Raw genomic sequence first — 16,775 nt, forward strand, 5'->3', positions numbered from 1 at the left:
AACTCATATCCAGGCTGCTGGACTGTAATCTACAACTACCAGAAAAAATGGTGGTGCTTTTGAACAGTTTTAACCCAGAGAGAGATTGTAGTGAGAGTGAGAGCATTAACCTCCAACAGATTTACCCCTGGAGCTGGAGTACATCAAGGCTCTGCTCTCAGTCAACTGCTGTTTCTAATATAAGTGACATCTATTATCCATCCAGAGGAGAGGGACACGTTTCCTAATTCACTGATGACCTTTGTTACTAGACATCATCAAAACCTCCTCAATATGCTGAGAAAAAACTTCAGAGTATCATCTCTGAGATGGAAACCTGGGAAAATATGTGGAGAGTAAAATTAAACTCTTCTCCAAATATTGACACAGACTCTAAAGAAGAAATTTAAGAGAAATCCAGACTTCTATGAGGATGACAAAATCTTCAGATACAGATCTGCTACGATTTCTGTGGTGGGTGATCTAAATGGCAATGTGAAGAATCTAGGATGAAGCTTTGCCTGTTTGGGTTCAAATCTGTTACCACAGCTTCACTCACTGTCTCCAGGCTGTAGAACAGTCATGTGAACATTATTCATCTACATTGAGATCTCCTCATCTTCCTGTTGTTATCTGTTCTTTTCATTGTCTCATGTGCTGCTGCTGCTGATGAGGAGGAGTTTCTAACTTTTCTCTGCACTAATTGGCTGCAGGCTGCGCTCCAACTTTAAAAGGCAGGTTACCATGGAAACATGACTCCAATGTCCAGCCCAGTGAGCAGCTCAACCAATCACAGGAAGGGAAGCACACAGTTGTGTTTGCATGGAGCCTGAATAAGAGCAGCGGCTCCTTCCTCCACCGACTCATCCATTGCTGTGAAGCGCTGAATAACCAGGATGCCTGAACCCGCCAAGTCCGCCCCCAAGAAGGGCTCCAAGAAAGCTGTGACCAAGACCGCAGGCAAGGGCGGCAAGAAGAAGAGGAAGACCAGGAGGGAGAGCTACGCCATCTACGTGTACAAGGTGCTCAAACAGGTGCACCCCGACACCGGCATCTCCTCCAAGGCCATGAGCATCATGAACTCCTTCGTCAACGACATCTTTGAGCGCATCGCTGCCGAGGCGTCTCGTCTGGCTCACTACAACAAGCGCTCCACCATCACCTCCAGGGAGATCCAGACCGCCGTGCGTCTCCTGCTGCCCGGGGAGCTGGCTAAGCACGCCGTGTCCGAGGGCACCAAGGCCGTCACCAAGTACACCAGCTCCAAGTAAACAGCGCAGCTGCTGCACTCACTCAATACAACGGCTCTTTTAAGAGCCACTCACTTCATCTCAAGACAAACTCTCAACACACATCACACCTCTCACCATCACTCTCATTACTGCAACACATCTTGCAGCTCACACACAATAACAGCTGCAGCACTTTCTTCACTCTTTACAAGTGTGGAAGGGAAGGAAACAAGAGGGTAGCAGTAGGACTCAGGTCAGGGAGCAGGGTCTATCAAAGAGGTGGGGAAACTCACCTGGGCTTCACTGAGGCACACCTGAGTGATCAGCTGAGGCCTGTTTGGTGCCTCATTACTTATTTTGTTCAACAAGGTTAAACTCATGACTCCAACAGGGAGACTGTAGCACTGATGTATTTCCTCATACAATCAAATTAAAGATGAGTTCATTGTTGAACTAAGTTGTTTGTTAATTCTTCATGTTCATTCAGTTTATAAATGTTCAGTTTTTATTCTCTAATGTGACATTAACATGGTTCTTTGTAAATATAGATTTGTCGCCTGCATGTCTCCTAATTAGTGGAGGTCACTGCTCCATTTGATTTTTACTTTCATTTCTTTTGTACATTGATGTTTTCTTTCCAGTTTTAAATTCACTTTCTTCAAAGTCTCTTTTCAGCTCTGACTGAAGACATGAAAAGGTTCTTGTGTTTATCTTTAACAAAGATTAAAATCAGTTACACAACAAAGAGTTGATGGTTTACAGATTAATCTATACACATACCTGCACTGCACACCTGTGTTTTACACACACACCTATACATATCATTTAGATTCCTATATAAATATAAGTGTGTCCATGAGTGTGAACAGAGCAGATCTTTATCTCCAGTTTCCTCCGGACTCAGAACTTCTCTGAGAACACGTCACTGTCTGAGCACAACATCAGGTCTGGATGTGTTTACTGTTCTTATCATGGAGACATGATATGACCTCAGTCACTGAGGTGACGAACTGATGACACTCAGCAGACTCTTTCTTTCTCTGCAGTATTTTCACATGAGTAAACACTGGCCTGTCACTGATACACAGCTGGATCACAGTAACATCTGGATACAGTATTTGTGAGAGCAGCTGTTGAACTGTTGTTTTCCTCCATCATTCTCAGTGTTGACATGAGACACTGAACCTCGACACGTGTGATCGAACTCTTTACAAGTGTGGAAGGGAAGGAAACAAGGGTGTAGCAGTAGGACTCAGGTGAGGGAGCAGGGTCTTTGAAAGAGGCGGGAAACGCTCCATGACTGAAACATTCAGTGTTTCACTGGATTGAAACATTTGTACATTTTACCCACTGCTCCTTCAGTACGGCCAACACTCAGCCCTCCTAGTGAAACTCTTGCTGTTTGTGGACTGCAGACCAGCTGTTTAACACAGACACACAGACACACACAGACACACACAGACACACAGACACACAGACACACAGACACACAGACACAGACACAGACACAGACACAGACACAGACACACACACACACACACACACACACACACACACACACACACACACCACACACACACACACACACACACCACACACACACACACACACACACACACACACACACACACACACACACACACACACACACACACAGTATAAATGTGCTCTCAACATGTGATGAATGAATGGACGTTAAATGTTGCTCTTTACCACACTGCTACACACTGACTGATACACGATCAGTGTGTTGAAGTCAGCTGACTGAAACCTGGAGAGACTGACATGAATTTGACTTGAGAATAAGTGCTGTGAAAGACTGAGGAGATACACTCACCTGATGAAGGTGTTTACTCTTCATCATCGTCATGTTTTCACCAGTCAAACTATGAAACCAGTTGATCAGTTTTAAATTCACTTTCTTCAGTCTCAGCTCTGACTGAAGAGATGAAAAGGTTAAAATCACAGTTACACAACACAAAGACTTGATGGTTCACACATTAATCTACACACACACACACACACACACACACACACACACACGTGACGGAGTTCAGTCGCTCATTAATTACAAAACCCTGTTCAACCTGTTTCACAACATGACACTTCCAGTCTCTGTGTTGTGAAGAAGACCATGATGAAGTAACAGCTGCTGGTTGACTCCAACCAAGAGACTCAAACAGCTCTGATGTCCATTCACTGACTTTGTTATTGCTGACAAACACTTAAAGATCTGGAGGATAAAAGCCAGGTCTCAATAAAACTGGAGTCTAAAAGAAAACTTCAAATACTGAAGAGAGAACTGTAAATAAATAAATCATATGGACAACGGTCTAACTGTAATCAGGATAAAACGTGTCTTTTACAGAGACCTGGCAGGAGAGCAGCCGCACAAATATGTGACTTTACAACCAACACATGAAGATTCAGTCACTGACTACACTGAACTCTGTATCACAGGTTGTTATGAGATGTAGAAACCATGTACAGCTCACACTGTGTTTCTAAAGTAACATGCTACAGACACGTTACAGTCACAGCTCTGACAGTCTGGTTCAACGTGACCATGAGCCTCAGCCATCAGCAGTGTGTTTGCTGCTCGGAGAATAACTTGACTTTATGACCGACCGATCATCAGCAGCTGGTCGCTGTGAGTCTGGATCTGTGAACGCACATGTGGAGCAGCTGGAAGTCGGGTTTTGGTGGAGCTGTGGTGCATTTAAGAACATTTTAGGAGAGAAATAAGCGGGAAAAGGCCCCGAGCAGCGGCGGCCACCGCTGTGACCGGCTGAGGTTTGGAGGCTCCACAAACAGAAAGCCGAGAGCCTCCGAGCTCCGGACGACTTTAATACGAAGAGAGCCGAGTCCGCTCCCGGCTCCTCCACTGTCCGCCTCCAGCTCCTCTCCCACGGTGCTTTGCGAGCCTTTTATCCGCGAGGAGAAAACACAAGTGTCCCGGTGTTCACCCCGACCACAGGAGCCACGGCTGCACTGAGTCTCCACGGTTCTCATGGTGTGTTCAAGTGCCGCCTCCTGCTCCGAGCTCCCATCAGTCCGCTCCGAGTACACACGAAGCTCACAGGAAACAATGGCAGAGGTCGCTCCCGCTCCCGCTCCAGCCGCCGCCCCGGCCAAAGCAGCCAAGAAGAAGGTTTCCAAGCCCAAGAAGGTCGGCCCCAGCCTGGGGGAGCTCATCGTTAATGCCGTGGCCGCATCCAAGGAGCGGAGCGGCGTGTCCGCGGCCGCCCTCAAGAAGGCTCTGGCTGCCGGAGGCTACGACGTGGAGAAGAACAAGGCCCGCGTCAAGACCGCCATCAAGAGCCTGGTGGCCAAGGGGACTCTGGTCCAGACCAAGGGAACCGGGGCCTCCGGCTCCTTCAAGATGAACAAGAAGGCTGAACCCAAGGCCAAGAAGCCGGCGGCCAAGAAGGCCGCTCCCAAAGCCAAGAAGCCCGCCGCCAAGAAACCCGCCGCGGCCAAAAAGCCCAAGACCGCGGCCGCCAAGAAGCCGGCAGCTGCTGCTGCTAAAAAGTCCCCCAAGAAGGTCAAGAAACCTGCAGCAGCGGCTAAGAAAGCAGCCAAGAGCCCCAAGAAGGCCACCAAGAGCCCCAAGAAGCCCGCCAAGAAGGCCCCTGTACCCAAGAAATCCCCCGCCAAGAAGGCCCCTGCGCCCAAAAAGGCCCCCGCCAAGAAGGCCGCCAAACCCAAAGTCAAGAAGGCCGCAGCCAAGAAGAAGTGAGCTGTCCTCCCTCCGACACATGTTGATCTTCATCAAAGGCTCTTTTAAGAGCCACACACCTGTCCACAGAGAGCCGCTTCCTCCTCACTGTCATCATCATCATCATCATCATCATCATCATCATCATCATCATCATCATCACCACCACAATACACTGTCTGATAACTACACCACCATCAACACCTTTACTGTGTTTACTTACTATCACACTGTAAAAAGAACTTTATTTTGAAAAACACCGCATTTTAATCGTAATGATCCAAACTTTATTCCATTACAGAGACAACAAACGTCTCATCTCACAATGTTCAGAAAACCCTTTAACCCAGGGATGCCAGGGTGAAATTGGCCTGGGGCCAGATTTTTTTCAAGTGAGACCTCCGCGGCCGAATTACACTTTCGAACTGAAAAGACCAAACACTGATTCAACATCACTGTCTGAAATTATTCACTAAGGCCTACATCAAAAATAAATTGCATTGGCACCACAATAGCCTCACAATGAGGCTTACAATTACATAGAAGCCTAAAGCAAGTTACAGTAACCACTGAAAACGTAACATTGTCCTGTCCATGTAGGGCTGTCAAAATCTCTCAAAAAGGACGTTTGAATATTCCCTCTAAAAAACACATATTCAAACTATTTGAATATCTATTTGCGCATTATTCAATGACGCGCATCACATCAATACCAGTACAAACTAATACAACGAGACATAACTACTGTATAGGTAGGCTAGTTTATTTAAGTTCAAACATATTTGACAACATATTACCTACATAAAAATAACATGAACTAATGTCCAAGACCGCAGAGCTCACTCTTGCCGTCTCTCTCTCTCTCTCTCGTTTAAATGAACAACAACAATAAACAAATGCTGAGTGCTGATCAAAAGTTTTGTGCAAGCTTTTTAAGCTTAGGGATGGCCGATGTCTCCTTCACTGGTATACTACTATATTGTCCGCGCGCGAGGGGAGGAGGGGGGCTCACTGCGCTGTTTGTCTCCCGCTCCGGGCTCAAAGTCACAACAGGCAGCTCTGCAGGATTAATAAAGTATGTAAAAAAAATTTTATAAAATAAAATTAAAAAATAAAACATTAAATTAAATAAAAAAAAAAAAAAAAAGCCATATCAACCCACGGGATGTTCAATCGGGCCGGGTCCGGCCCGCGGGCCGTAACTATGGCATCCCTGCTTTAACCCTTTAAGTGGATTTGAGTCTAAATGTAAGGCTTCTCCCCCCGACCACGTCCCAGGTGATAAGCGAAAACATCATTGTACAACTAGAGTGGCTGACTGTAGTGTGTGTTGTGGTTCATGTATCATATCATCAGAAGTTATGCTGCTGCTGCTGCTGCTTGTACATTTCCCAGTCTTCTTATTTGTATCGTCTGTATGAGGTTTTCTGGTGATGGTGCAGAGACAGAGAAACCACATGTATGAAGACAGTAGAGAGCTGATGAGTTCAGATTATTATTATTATTATTATTATTATTATTATTATTATTATTATTATTATTATTATTATTATAATAATAATAGAGGAGCTGCTCTTTGTGAGAGGAGTAGGTGGCTCTTAAAAGAGCCTTTGAGTGGGTCGCTGTGTTCAGCGGCTTTACTTGGACTTGGCGGCCTTCTCGGTCTTCTTGGGCAGCAGAACAGCCTGGATGTTGGGCAGCACGCCTCCCTGAGCGATGGTCACTCCGCCCAGGAGTTTGTTGAGCTCCTCGTCGTTGCGGACGGCCAGCTGCAGGTGTCTGGGGATGATACGGGTCTTCTTGTTGTCGCGGGCAGCGTTTCCAGCCAGCTCCAGGATCTCAGCGGTCAGGTACTCCAGCACCGCCGCCAGGTAGACGGGGGCTCCGGCACCGACACGCTGAGCGTAGTTTCCTTTGCGCAGCAGCCTGTGAACACGGCCGACCGGGAACTGGAGCCCGGCCCGGGAGGAGCGGGTCTTGGCCTTAGCTCTGGCTTTTCCACCGGTTTTGCCGCGTCCGCTCATTTTCAGGATGATCTCTCTACAGCGTCGACTCAGAGAAAGTGTGGCGCAAACAGCAGCAGCCTCGCTTATATGTCCGCGGAGAGCGCGGGACGGTTCCCGCCAGACCAACCAGAGAAGAGGCTCCAGCAGAGCAGCAGAGGGCGGCCCGCTCTGGACTTTCCTCACAGCTTCACAGCACTTTGGTCCAATAAGCAGCCGAGCACCAGGCGGGGGGGGTCGCTCCTCTGGGCGGCGCTGAGCTCCAGGAGAAGCATCGCACCAATCAGCACCCGGGGGTGTGAAGCAGCGTCACCGTGTCACAGCCGGCCCCACGGTTTAAGAGCCGAGGGTCGCTGCTTTCTCTCCTACTTTTCTCCTGCTCTGAGAAACAAGAAGCAAGATGGCGAGAACCAAGCAGACCGCTCGTAAATCCACCGGAGGCAAAGCCCCCAGGAAGCAGCTGGCCACCAAGGCTGCCCGTAAGAGCGCCCCGGCCACCGGCGGCGTCAAGAAGCCTCACCGGTACAGGCCCGGTACCGTGGCTCTGAGAGAGATCCGTCGCTACCAGAAATCCACCGAGCTGCTGATCCGCAAGCTGCCCTTCCAGCGCCTGGTCCGAGAAATCGCTCAGGACTTCAAGACCGACCTGCGCTTCCAGAGCACCGCTGTCATGGCTCTGCAGGAGGCCAGCGAGGCTTACCTGGTCGGCCTGTTCGAGGACACCAACCTGTGCGCCATCCACGCCAAGAGGGTCACCATCATGCCCAAGGACATCCAGCTGGCCCGCCGCATCCGCGGAGAGAGAGCTTAGACTCCGCTGCTGCTCCTCTCACCACAATAACGGCTCTTTTAAGAGCCACTCACTCTGCTCTCAACAGCAAAGTCCTCTGCTGCTCCTGTTCTCTGCTGCCAACACATGCTGTTGTAACAGCAACGACTAACTCTTCTAGTTAAACTGCTGAAAGACACTCTCCAGTAAAGACCCACAGGATAAAACACTAAGACCCTTCATATCACATGGGAGTTAAATGTTGATCACAACAGCACATTCCTCCCCTGAGCCAGCAGGTGGAGCCATATCTGCTCTGCCACAATCAAACAATTTTTCGTAGACCCCTTAATAGTTTAAAGTATTCACAGACCTAAACACAAACGGTCAGATTCTTATCCTCCTCATTACAGTGTTCCAGATCACCTTTTTAGATTTTAACATTAATAAAGGCCACAATCAAACTAATTACTGTAACCTGACATGTTTCAGCTCTAGTTTATTAGTTCAGATCAGCAGTGAAATTAACATAAAAACATTAGTGTTGATAACTGAGGCTTATCAGTGTGACACTCACTCCTGGGCTAGGAAGGCCTCTTTCATTTTTATTATCTATTGTTAAAGAAAGCCACTAGGCAGAATATGCCTCTACTAGTGTGACAGTTTACAAATGGAGAGAGCAGGAGACTTGCATCCAGTCCACAGACACAAGTTTATCTAACAAATGAAAATAATCATCAAAGATGAGGACCTGAAAGAAAAGTTTAGTTTAGTACAAATATGGATGCTAAAAAAAAGCTAACTCTTAAACTGCCAACTGAATCAGCGTTAGGTTGAAACACATGGAAACTAAATTCTATACGCACGCGCGCACGCACACACACACGCACACACACACACACACACACACACACACACACACACACACACACACACACACACACACACACACACACACACACACACACACACACACACACACACACACACACACGCACATGCACACGCACATGCACATTCACAACGGACCCGTCTGTTTTTTGCATATGAAGCAGGGAAGTGGGGAATGTGGAGACGCATTTTAAAGCAGGTGTGAACTTGACCACTTGTGATGGGATCACTGATGCCAGGTGTGACCAGGACAAAGGTCACCTGTTTACCTGCACCTGGCCTTATAAAAGAAAGGATGCTCTTATATGCACCTACCTGCTAGTCCTCACCTTTGCCTGTAACGTGTGCTGTTTTCACCTATACAGGCCCTGTGCATCTATGCATGTTTCTGATCATGCTCTGTGCATGTGAACTCGATGTGAGCATGAACGCATCAGTGAGTGAGACAAGCAGGTGACAGCTGGATCTTGTCTGCCTTGGACCATGGTGACATGTGATGGACATTTGAGTTACCACACATCAATCAAACTAGTCTGAACCTTAGACCTGGAATGTGCGTCTTTTATTCCCAGCCTCACCTGAACACTACATGCCGCCCTGACCCCACACCCTGAAGTGATTGCAGTTACACCTATAAAGACCTTCTCACATACATCTAGAAGGTTCACCTCCTGTAGCATCAGACTGAACCTGCAGTCCACATTAGAGCTGTACGTTATTACCTCCACCAGGAGGGGATGTTTTCACTTGTGTTTGTCTGTTTCTACTAGACTCCACCTTTTCAGTTTATCACCACCAACTTAAGAATGAGCTGTACAAGTTCTATTAGAGCCAAAGATCTTCACTGTGAATATGTGTAAGTCTCACTGAACTGTAGAGTAATATGGAGTAATGGCAGTAGATTGTGTGGCGTTACCAATGGATACATTCAGACAAAGGAGTATGTGACCTCAAGTAGATCCCCCATTCAGGTGTCTGTGGAGGTATCTGCCTATCTGTCCCGACCGTCCACAGCTCATACTCCTGTGTTCCTCCTACAGTTACTAATATATTATATATACATATTCACATCTCAGTGTAAACACTTTCTGTTGTTGCAAATGCAGCCTGTGGTTTCTACTGTCCTGACTATGAGCTGTTTCTGAATATACTAAGCCATGAAGACAGCAGTGTCTTGGATCATCAGTGAGCTGTCCGGATGGTGCAGTTTCATCATTCGAACAGTTTAACATCAGCTACACAACAGTCGCAGTTCAGTGTAAAGTGTTGGTCTTGGACTGACTTCATTGTAAGCAGTAAATACAGTGACTTGTGCTCGTATCAGAAATGCAACATGTTGAGCATTAATGAGTCATAATGAGGGCTGTGATGTGTATTGTGTAACTGATTTTAATCTTTGTTAAAGATAAACACAAAAACCTTTTCATGTCTTCAGTCACAGCTGAAAAGAGACTCTGAAGAAAGTGAATTTAAAATTGGAAAGAAAACATCAATGTACAAAAGAAATGAAAGTAAAAATCAAATGGAGCAGTGACCTCCACTAATTAGGAGACATGCAGGCGACGAATCTATATTTACAAAGAACCATGTTAATGTCACATTAGAGAGTAAAAACTGAACATTTATAAACTGAATGAACATGAAGAATTGAACAAACAACTTAGTTCAACAATGAACTCATCTTTAACTTGATTGTATGAGGAAATACATCAGTGCTACAGTCTCCCTGTTGGAGTCATGAGTTTAACCTTGTTGAACAAAATAAGTAATGAGGCACCAAACAGGCCTCAGCTGATCACTCAGGTGTGCCTCAGTGAAGCCCAGGTGAGTTTCCCCACCTCTTTGATAGACCCTGCTCCCTGACCTGAGTCCTACTGCTACCCTCTTGTTTCCTTCCCTTCCACACTTGTAAAGAGTGAAGAAAGTGCTGCAGCTGTTATTGTGTGTGAGCTGCAAGATGTGTTGCAGTAATGAGAGTGATGGTGAGAGGTGTGATGTGTGTTGAGAGTTTGTCTTGAGATGAAGTGAGTGGCTCTTAAAAGAGCCGTTGTATTGAGTGAGTGCAGCAGCTGCGCTGTTTACTTGGAGCTGGTGTACTTGGTGACGGCCTTGGTGCCCTCGGACACGGCGTGCTTAGCCAGCTCCCCGGGCAGCAGGAGACGCACGGCGGTCTGGATCTCCCTGGAGGTGATGGTGGAGCGCTTGTTGTAGTGAGCCAGACGAGACGCCTCGGCAGCGATGCGCTCAAAGATGTCGTTGACGAAGGAGTTCATGATGCTCATGGCCTTGGAGGAGATGCCGGTGTCGGGGTGCACCTGCTTGAGCACCTTGTACACATAGATGGCGTAGCTCTCCCTCCTGGTCTTCCTCTTCTTCTTGCCGCCCTTACCGGCGGTCTTGGTCACGGCTTTCTTGGAGCCCTTCTTGGGGGCGGACTTGGCGGGTTCAGGCATCCTGGTTATTCAGAGCTTCACAGCAATGGATGAGTCGGTGGAGGAAGAAGCCGCGGCTCTTATTCAGGCTCCATGCAAACACAACTGTGTGGTCCCCCTCCTGTGATTGGTTGAGCTGCTCACTGGGCTGGATGTGGGGGGTTATGTTTCCATGGTAACCTGCCTTTTAAAGTTGGCGCGCAGCCTGCAGCCAATTAGTGCAGAGAAAAGTTAGAAACTCCTCCTCATCAGTAACTACAAAATAAAGCAGGAAATGACCAAACTCAAAGTGCAAACAACACAAAAGAACAAAGGAGCATCACTGGCCTTTTGTTCGTCCTTTTTCCACATCCTGATGACGTGTCTGAAAAGTCAGAAGGAAGTACGTGACAGATGCTGTGGTATGGTCGCATGAGACTGGGAGGAGCTGATTCCCCCTGGGATTGATCTCTTACAACCACCTTACACATAGTATGGTGGACCGTCTGGACTTTCTTTGTGACTCACACCTCCATTCCATCCAAGTGGACGATGTCCTCCTTACACCTCTGGTAGAAGACAGAGGGTCTTCCTCGACCTCTGTCTGACACCTTGGGATGCATCCCCAGAAGAAAAGAAAATCAAAATTCATTTATTTACTTCTTTAAGTTTTGAAGGGGATTAAAACCAGTAGAATCACTGAATGAAGCAGTTTCACATTTAAAGTCAGTGACTCACACCGGCTGAGAGCTGAGCTGTCTAACATTTTCTCAGCCTTTTTCTCTGATAACCCAGTCAATACCCATCCAACCAGTAAAGAGATAACTGTTTATCATTGAGTCATTTGTAATCATCAGTACATTTGCTGTTTACACCATAATTGGTTTTTTCTACATGTCGGCTATAAAGAGTTGGCAGTTATGTTCATTAGTCCTGTACAGTCACTGGAACCAACTCATCTCTTACAGGTGGTAATAGTAAGGAATGTGTTATAATGCACAATATATACTAAATAAGTGAAAGGTTACAAGGTTTATGATTATTATTTTTCTATCATTTGACACAGGGTTGTAAAAACAGATGAGGCTCCACCATGAAAATTGCCCCCTGTGGTCCATGTGCCCTGTCTGCATACATGATTATTCAGCAGTTCTACATGGAATAAATGATACTAGATATAACAACTACGAGTGGGAGGGGACTGAAGCTGAAGGCCACACCCCCTGATCACAGACATGTCTCTGTGGCGCAATCGGTTAGCGCGTTCGGCTGTTAACCGAAAGGTTGGTGGTTCAAGCCCACCCAGGGACGTTTTACATTGAAATTGACAAGGATACATCCTGTAGATGAAAAACCTTCTTTCTGTGGTGAGAGGGAAGAGATAAAGACATTCAGACATGAAAGTATAAATAAGAAGTATTAACAATAACATACCCAACGTTACATTTCATCTTTCACCTTTTTATCTAATGTGACAATTTTACTAAATTCAGGAAACAGAGAGTTCTAATACAATGAGCACTTTTTGGTGTAAATATGAAATTAGTTACAGGTAGAAACATGAGGTAGAAGCAGTAGCCTAAACACCCATACCTTCAACAAGTCCAAACAACACAATTTCTAAAACTGAGTCTAAGGTCTAGAAGGAAAAATGATACTAGATATAACAAATGCAGGTGGGAGGGGACTGAACCTCGAGGCCACACCCCCTCATTACAGACATGTCTCTGTGGCGCAATTGGTTAGCGCGTTCGGCTGTTAACCGAAAGGTTGGTGGTTCAAGCCCACCCAGGGACGTTTTACATATAATTGACAAGGATACATCAAGTAGATGAAAAACCTTCTTTCTGTGGTGAGAGGGAAGCGATAAAGATCTTCAGACATGAAAGCATAAACAGGAAACATTAGCGAAAACATACCCAATGTTACATTTCATCTTTCACCTTTTTATTTAATGCGACAATTTTTCTAATTTCCAAAATAGATTGATGCACGAATAAATTGAGGAAACAGTGTTCTAATACAATGAGCACTTTTTGGTGTAAATGTGAAATTAGTTTCAGGTAGAAACATTAGGTAGAAGCAGTAGCCTACACACCCATACCTTCAACAAGTCCAAATGAGACAATTTATAAAACTGAGTCTGAGGTCTAGAAGGAAGAAATGATACTAGAAATTACAAATGCAGGTGGGTGGAATGGGATTGAAAGTGGTGGCCAAACTTCTTCAAGCTAGACATGTCTCTGTGGCGCAATCGGTTAGCGCATTCGGCTGTTAACTGAAAGGTTGGTGGTTCAAGCCCACCCAGGGACGTTTTACGTATACATTGACAAGGATACCTCATGCAGATAAAAATCTGACTTTCTGTAGAGGCAGGAGATAAAGAAACTCACAACAAAACTCTGGATGTGAAAAAATAAACAGCGAGCATTATCAGTAGTGACATACCTGACAAAAAACAACTGAATCTTTGACAAATCTGAATGAGACAGTGTCCAAAAACATTGATGAAGATTTAATTAGCTGACAAGTATAGATATATTATTATTGATAGTTTTGCTTTTATTTTCTTCAACCCACAGAAAGAAGTTTTTTTCATCATCATGATGTATCCTTGTCAATTTAAGTGTAAAACGTCCCTGAGTGGGCTTGAACTACCAACCTTTCAATTAGCAGCCGAATCGCTAAACGATTGCTATTTGGAGGGGTGTGGCCTTGGCCACATATATAATTACATATATTCAAAGAGATGAGTCCCTTCATACCCTTATCTTAGCATCTAATAACATTTGACACACCCTCAGAGTTGTTGGCATGGCTGCAGATTCTGACTACATCCACACTGATATGATTTAGTTTTAAATCACATCACTTTTGCTACGTTTACACCTGGCCCCTAAAACAGAGACTTTTGGAAACACTGCTGAACAAGTTTTAGTTTGAAAACTCTGGGGTTGAGTTTTAGTTTGAAAACTCTGGGGTTGAGTTTTAGTTTGAAAACTCTGGGGTTGAGTTTTAGTTTGAAAACTCTGGGGTTGAGTCTTAGTTTGAAAACTCTGGGGTTGTGTTTTAATCTGCCCACACAAAAATGGAAACTTTAGGTAAGGATGACATAAACAATCTACTTCCTGTTTACACCAGCATGCACGTGGCCAGTGTACCTGAATGGTCATGTGATATGAGTTTTCAGGTGTTTAGTATGGAAGGAGCTTATTCCTGAAGGGGGCTGAAGAGATCCTCTTAACTCTTAAACATATTAGTGTGGACGTAACCTCTGATTCTTGTTCATCCCTTAATACTACAACCATAATTTATTGTGCATTGTTTATGAGTCAACTCAGTCTGTCTTTGCAGATAAATCGTGGAGATAATATCATGTTTGATGTATTGTTGAATGGGCTTTTAACCTCTCAGCCTACCTCTTCTTAGCTGGTGAACTTACCGTTCAACCAGAATCCAGCCAACCGGCCACCAGGACTGGGACGGAGAAACTCAGACATGAAAGTATAAATAGGAAATATTAACAATAACATACCCAACGTTACATTACATCTCATCTTTCACCTTTTTATTTAATGCATCAATTTTACTAAATTGAGGAAACAGAGAGTTCTAATATAATGAGCACTTTTTGGTGTAAATGTAGCCTACACACCCATACCTGTGCATGGGTTGGGGGAGGGGTATAATGTTATTGCCACACTTCATTAAGCCAGACATGTCTCTGTGGCGCAATCGGTTAGCGCGTTCGGCTGTTAACCGAAAGGTTGGTGGTTCAAGCCCACCCAGGGACGTTTTACACTGAAACTTACAAGGATACATCATGTAGATGAAAAACCTTCTTTCTGAGGTGAAAGGAAAGAGATAAAGAAAACTCTGTGAAAGAATAAACAGTGAGCATTATCAGTTGTGACAGAGAAGAGCTGTACCTTTGACAAATCTAAATAAGTTAATTAAAGTTAATTAATCAATTAATTAAACCAAAGTGAATTAATGAAGTTGGAAACTTTGCATCTGATAGGTAGATATATTATTATTGGTATTTATACTTTTAATTCTTCACCCATAGAAAGAAGGTTTTTCATCTATAGGATGTATCCTTGTCAATTTAAGTGTAAAACGTCCCTGGGTGGGCTTGAACCACCAACCTTTCGGTTAACAGCCGAACGCGCTAACCGATTGCGCCACAGAGACATGTCTGTGATGAGGGGGTGTGGCCTCGAGCGTCACTCCCCTCCCACCCGCAGTTGTTATATCTAGTATCATTTATTCCATGTAGAACTGCTGAATAATCATGTATGCAGACACGGCACATGGACCACAGGGGGCAAGCTAGCCCCCTCCCCGGCAGGCTAAGCTAGCTAGCTATCTAAGAAGTATTAAAAATAAAAAACATTTTCATGGTGGAGCCTCATCTGTTTTTACAACCCTGTGTCAAATGATAGAAAAATAATAATCATAAACCTTGTAACCTTTCACTTATTTAGTATATATTGTGCATTATAACACATTCCTTACTATTACCACCTGTAAGAGATGAGTTGGTTCCAGTGACTGTACAGGACTAATGAACATAACTGCCAACTCATTATAGAAGATATGTAGTTGTAATTAAATGCAAAGTTGTGTACTTCAGTGATGTTCATTAATTTCTTTTGGACATTATTATTATTATTACTTATTGGACATTTAGATTTGTCAAAGGTACAGCTCTTCTCTGTCACAACTGATAATGCTCACTGTTTATTCTTTCACAGAGTTTTCTTTATCTCTTTCCTTTCACCTCAGAAAGAAGGTTTTTCATCTACAGGATGTATCCTTGTCAATTTAAGTGTAAAACGTCCCTGGGTGGGCTTGAACCACCAACCTTTCGGTTAACAGCCGAACGCGCTAACCGATTGCGCCACAGAGACATGTCTATGTTAAGGGGCCTTCATCATGAGTCCACTCCCACCTGTATTAGTTATTTGTTGTATTATTTTTTCAGGCTGTTTGTGAGGGAGCTGGCAAGCATCCCCCTCACTAAGGTGAAAAAACAATACACATTGGCTAATAGAGGAAGTTCACTTTTGTTGTGCTCTTATTTTGGGAACCTCTACTAACCACTCTCTCTGTTTGAGGTCTACTTCCGGGGGGCTTGTTTTCATGGAGTGCACACATGGGAATGCTGCCACCAGACTCAGCAGGTGTCAATTACCTTATCAGGCTGGACCAAGTGGGCAGGAAGGAGAGAGGGGAGTGGGTAGAGGGGGGGGTCAGGGGTCAGGTTGGAGTCAGGTTGGACATACTTTTGTTGTCGATAGCCATTCTGCTATCAATATGTAAGATCTGTTGGATTTTCTTTTGTGTCATTTGCCTCTGGTCACCAGTAAACCAAGAGCTCTGAATCCAATCATTGTGTGACTGATTCTGTTCTCTCTCACGCTTGCACCTCAATCCTGCTGGCCTTCATCCTGGTTGTAAGGGTTCACCACCATCCAAACCTTACACTGATCAATAATAATGGTTCTACCTGTCTTGTGGCTCATTGTTAGCATATTTGAACGCTGCTTCCTAATTTATTTCTTTGTCTATTTTTGAAATTATGGAAATTGTCTCATTTATACTTGTCAAAGGTACAGGAATGTACTGCTGGGTATGTCATCGATAATGTTTCTTATTTATTCTTTCACATCCAAAGCTTTGCTTATAGTTTTTTTAACCTCCCTCTCACCACAGAATTAAAGGACAGGTCAAAATATTATTATTGATCAACCTGAGTTCTAAATGGAA

The 16,775-nt window shown here is 44.8% G+C and overlaps 4 protein-coding genes and 6 non-coding genes across 10 annotated transcripts; 6 read left to right on the plus strand and 4 right to left on the minus strand.

The window, feature by feature from the left end:
• The first annotated feature begins 834 nt into the window (after positions 1-834).
• Positions 835-1,938, plus strand: LOC130186249 (histone H2B 1/2-like). The gene has a single exon (XM_056403164.1). The coding sequence runs from the start codon at positions 876-878 to the stop codon at positions 1,248-1,250; it is 375 nt and encodes a 124-aa protein (XP_056259139.1). The 5' UTR covers positions 835-875; the 3' UTR covers positions 1,251-1,938.
• A 1,849-nt stretch (positions 1,939-3,787) lies between these two features.
• LOC130186241 (histone H1-like) lies at positions 3,788-6,447 on the plus strand. Its single transcript, XM_056403157.1, has one exon. The coding sequence runs from the start codon at positions 4,222-4,224 to the stop codon at positions 4,948-4,950; it is 729 nt and encodes a 242-aa protein (XP_056259132.1). The 5' UTR covers positions 3,788-4,221; the 3' UTR covers positions 4,951-6,447.
• A 12-nt stretch (positions 6,448-6,459) lies between these two features.
• Positions 6,460-7,145, minus strand: LOC130186248 (histone H2A-like). The gene has a single exon (XM_056403163.1). It carries the CDS (start codon positions 6,951-6,953, stop codon positions 6,567-6,569), a length of 387 nt encoding a protein of 128 aa, XP_056259138.1. The 5' UTR covers positions 6,954-7,145; the 3' UTR covers positions 6,460-6,566.
• Positions 7,146-9,984: 2,839 nt separating this feature from the next.
• On the minus strand, positions 9,985-11,183 carry LOC130186250 (histone H2B 1/2-like). Its single transcript, XM_056403165.1, has one exon. It carries the CDS (start codon positions 11,043-11,045, stop codon positions 10,671-10,673), a length of 375 nt encoding a protein of 124 aa, XP_056259140.1. The 5' UTR covers positions 11,046-11,183; the 3' UTR covers positions 9,985-10,670.
• Positions 11,184-12,240: 1,057 nt separating this feature from the next.
• trnan-guu (transfer RNA asparagine (anticodon GUU)) lies at positions 12,241-12,314 on the plus strand. Its single transcript has one exon. It is a non-coding gene; the product is annotated as a tRNA-Asn (tRNA).
• A 412-nt stretch (positions 12,315-12,726) lies between these two features.
• Positions 12,727-12,800, plus strand: trnan-guu (transfer RNA asparagine (anticodon GUU)). The gene has a single exon. It is a non-coding gene; the product is annotated as a tRNA-Asn (tRNA).
• A 442-nt stretch (positions 12,801-13,242) lies between these two features.
• On the plus strand, positions 13,243-13,316 carry trnan-guu (transfer RNA asparagine (anticodon GUU)). The gene has a single exon. It is a non-coding gene; the product is annotated as a tRNA-Asn (tRNA).
• A 1,407-nt stretch (positions 13,317-14,723) lies between these two features.
• trnan-guu (transfer RNA asparagine (anticodon GUU)) lies at positions 14,724-14,797 on the plus strand. Its single transcript has one exon. It is a non-coding gene; the product is annotated as a tRNA-Asn (tRNA).
• Positions 14,798-15,123: 326 nt separating this feature from the next.
• trnan-guu (transfer RNA asparagine (anticodon GUU)) lies at positions 15,124-15,197 on the minus strand. Its single transcript has one exon. It is a non-coding gene; the product is annotated as a tRNA-Asn (tRNA).
• Positions 15,198-15,842: 645 nt separating this feature from the next.
• On the minus strand, positions 15,843-15,916 carry trnan-guu (transfer RNA asparagine (anticodon GUU)). The gene has a single exon. It is a non-coding gene; the product is annotated as a tRNA-Asn (tRNA).
• Positions 15,917-16,775: the final 859 nt, after the last annotated feature.

This window comes from Seriola aureovittata, chromosome 18 (genome assembly GCF_021018895.1).
Source record: "Seriola aureovittata isolate HTS-2021-v1 ecotype China chromosome 18, ASM2101889v1, whole genome shotgun sequence".
Taxonomy (NCBI): Eukaryota; Metazoa; Chordata; class Actinopteri; order Carangiformes; family Carangidae; genus Seriola; species Seriola aureovittata.

What these genes read in the sequence shown, in the direction of transcription:
- LOC130186248 (XM_056403163.1), bottom strand. Translation starts at nt 6,953, where the DNA reads ATGAGCGGACGCGGCAAAACCGGTGGAAAAGCCAGAGCTAAGGCCAAG.
- LOC130186241 (XM_056403157.1), top strand. Translation starts at nt 4,222, where the DNA reads ATGGTGTGTTCAAGTGCCGCCTCCTGCTCCGAGCTCCCATCAGTCCGC.
- LOC130186249 (XM_056403164.1), top strand. Translation starts at nt 876, where the DNA reads ATGCCTGAACCCGCCAAGTCCGCCCCCAAGAAGGGCTCCAAGAAAGCT.
- LOC130186250 (XM_056403165.1), bottom strand. Translation starts at nt 11,045, where the DNA reads ATGCCTGAACCCGCCAAGTCCGCCCCCAAGAAGGGCTCCAAGAAAGCC.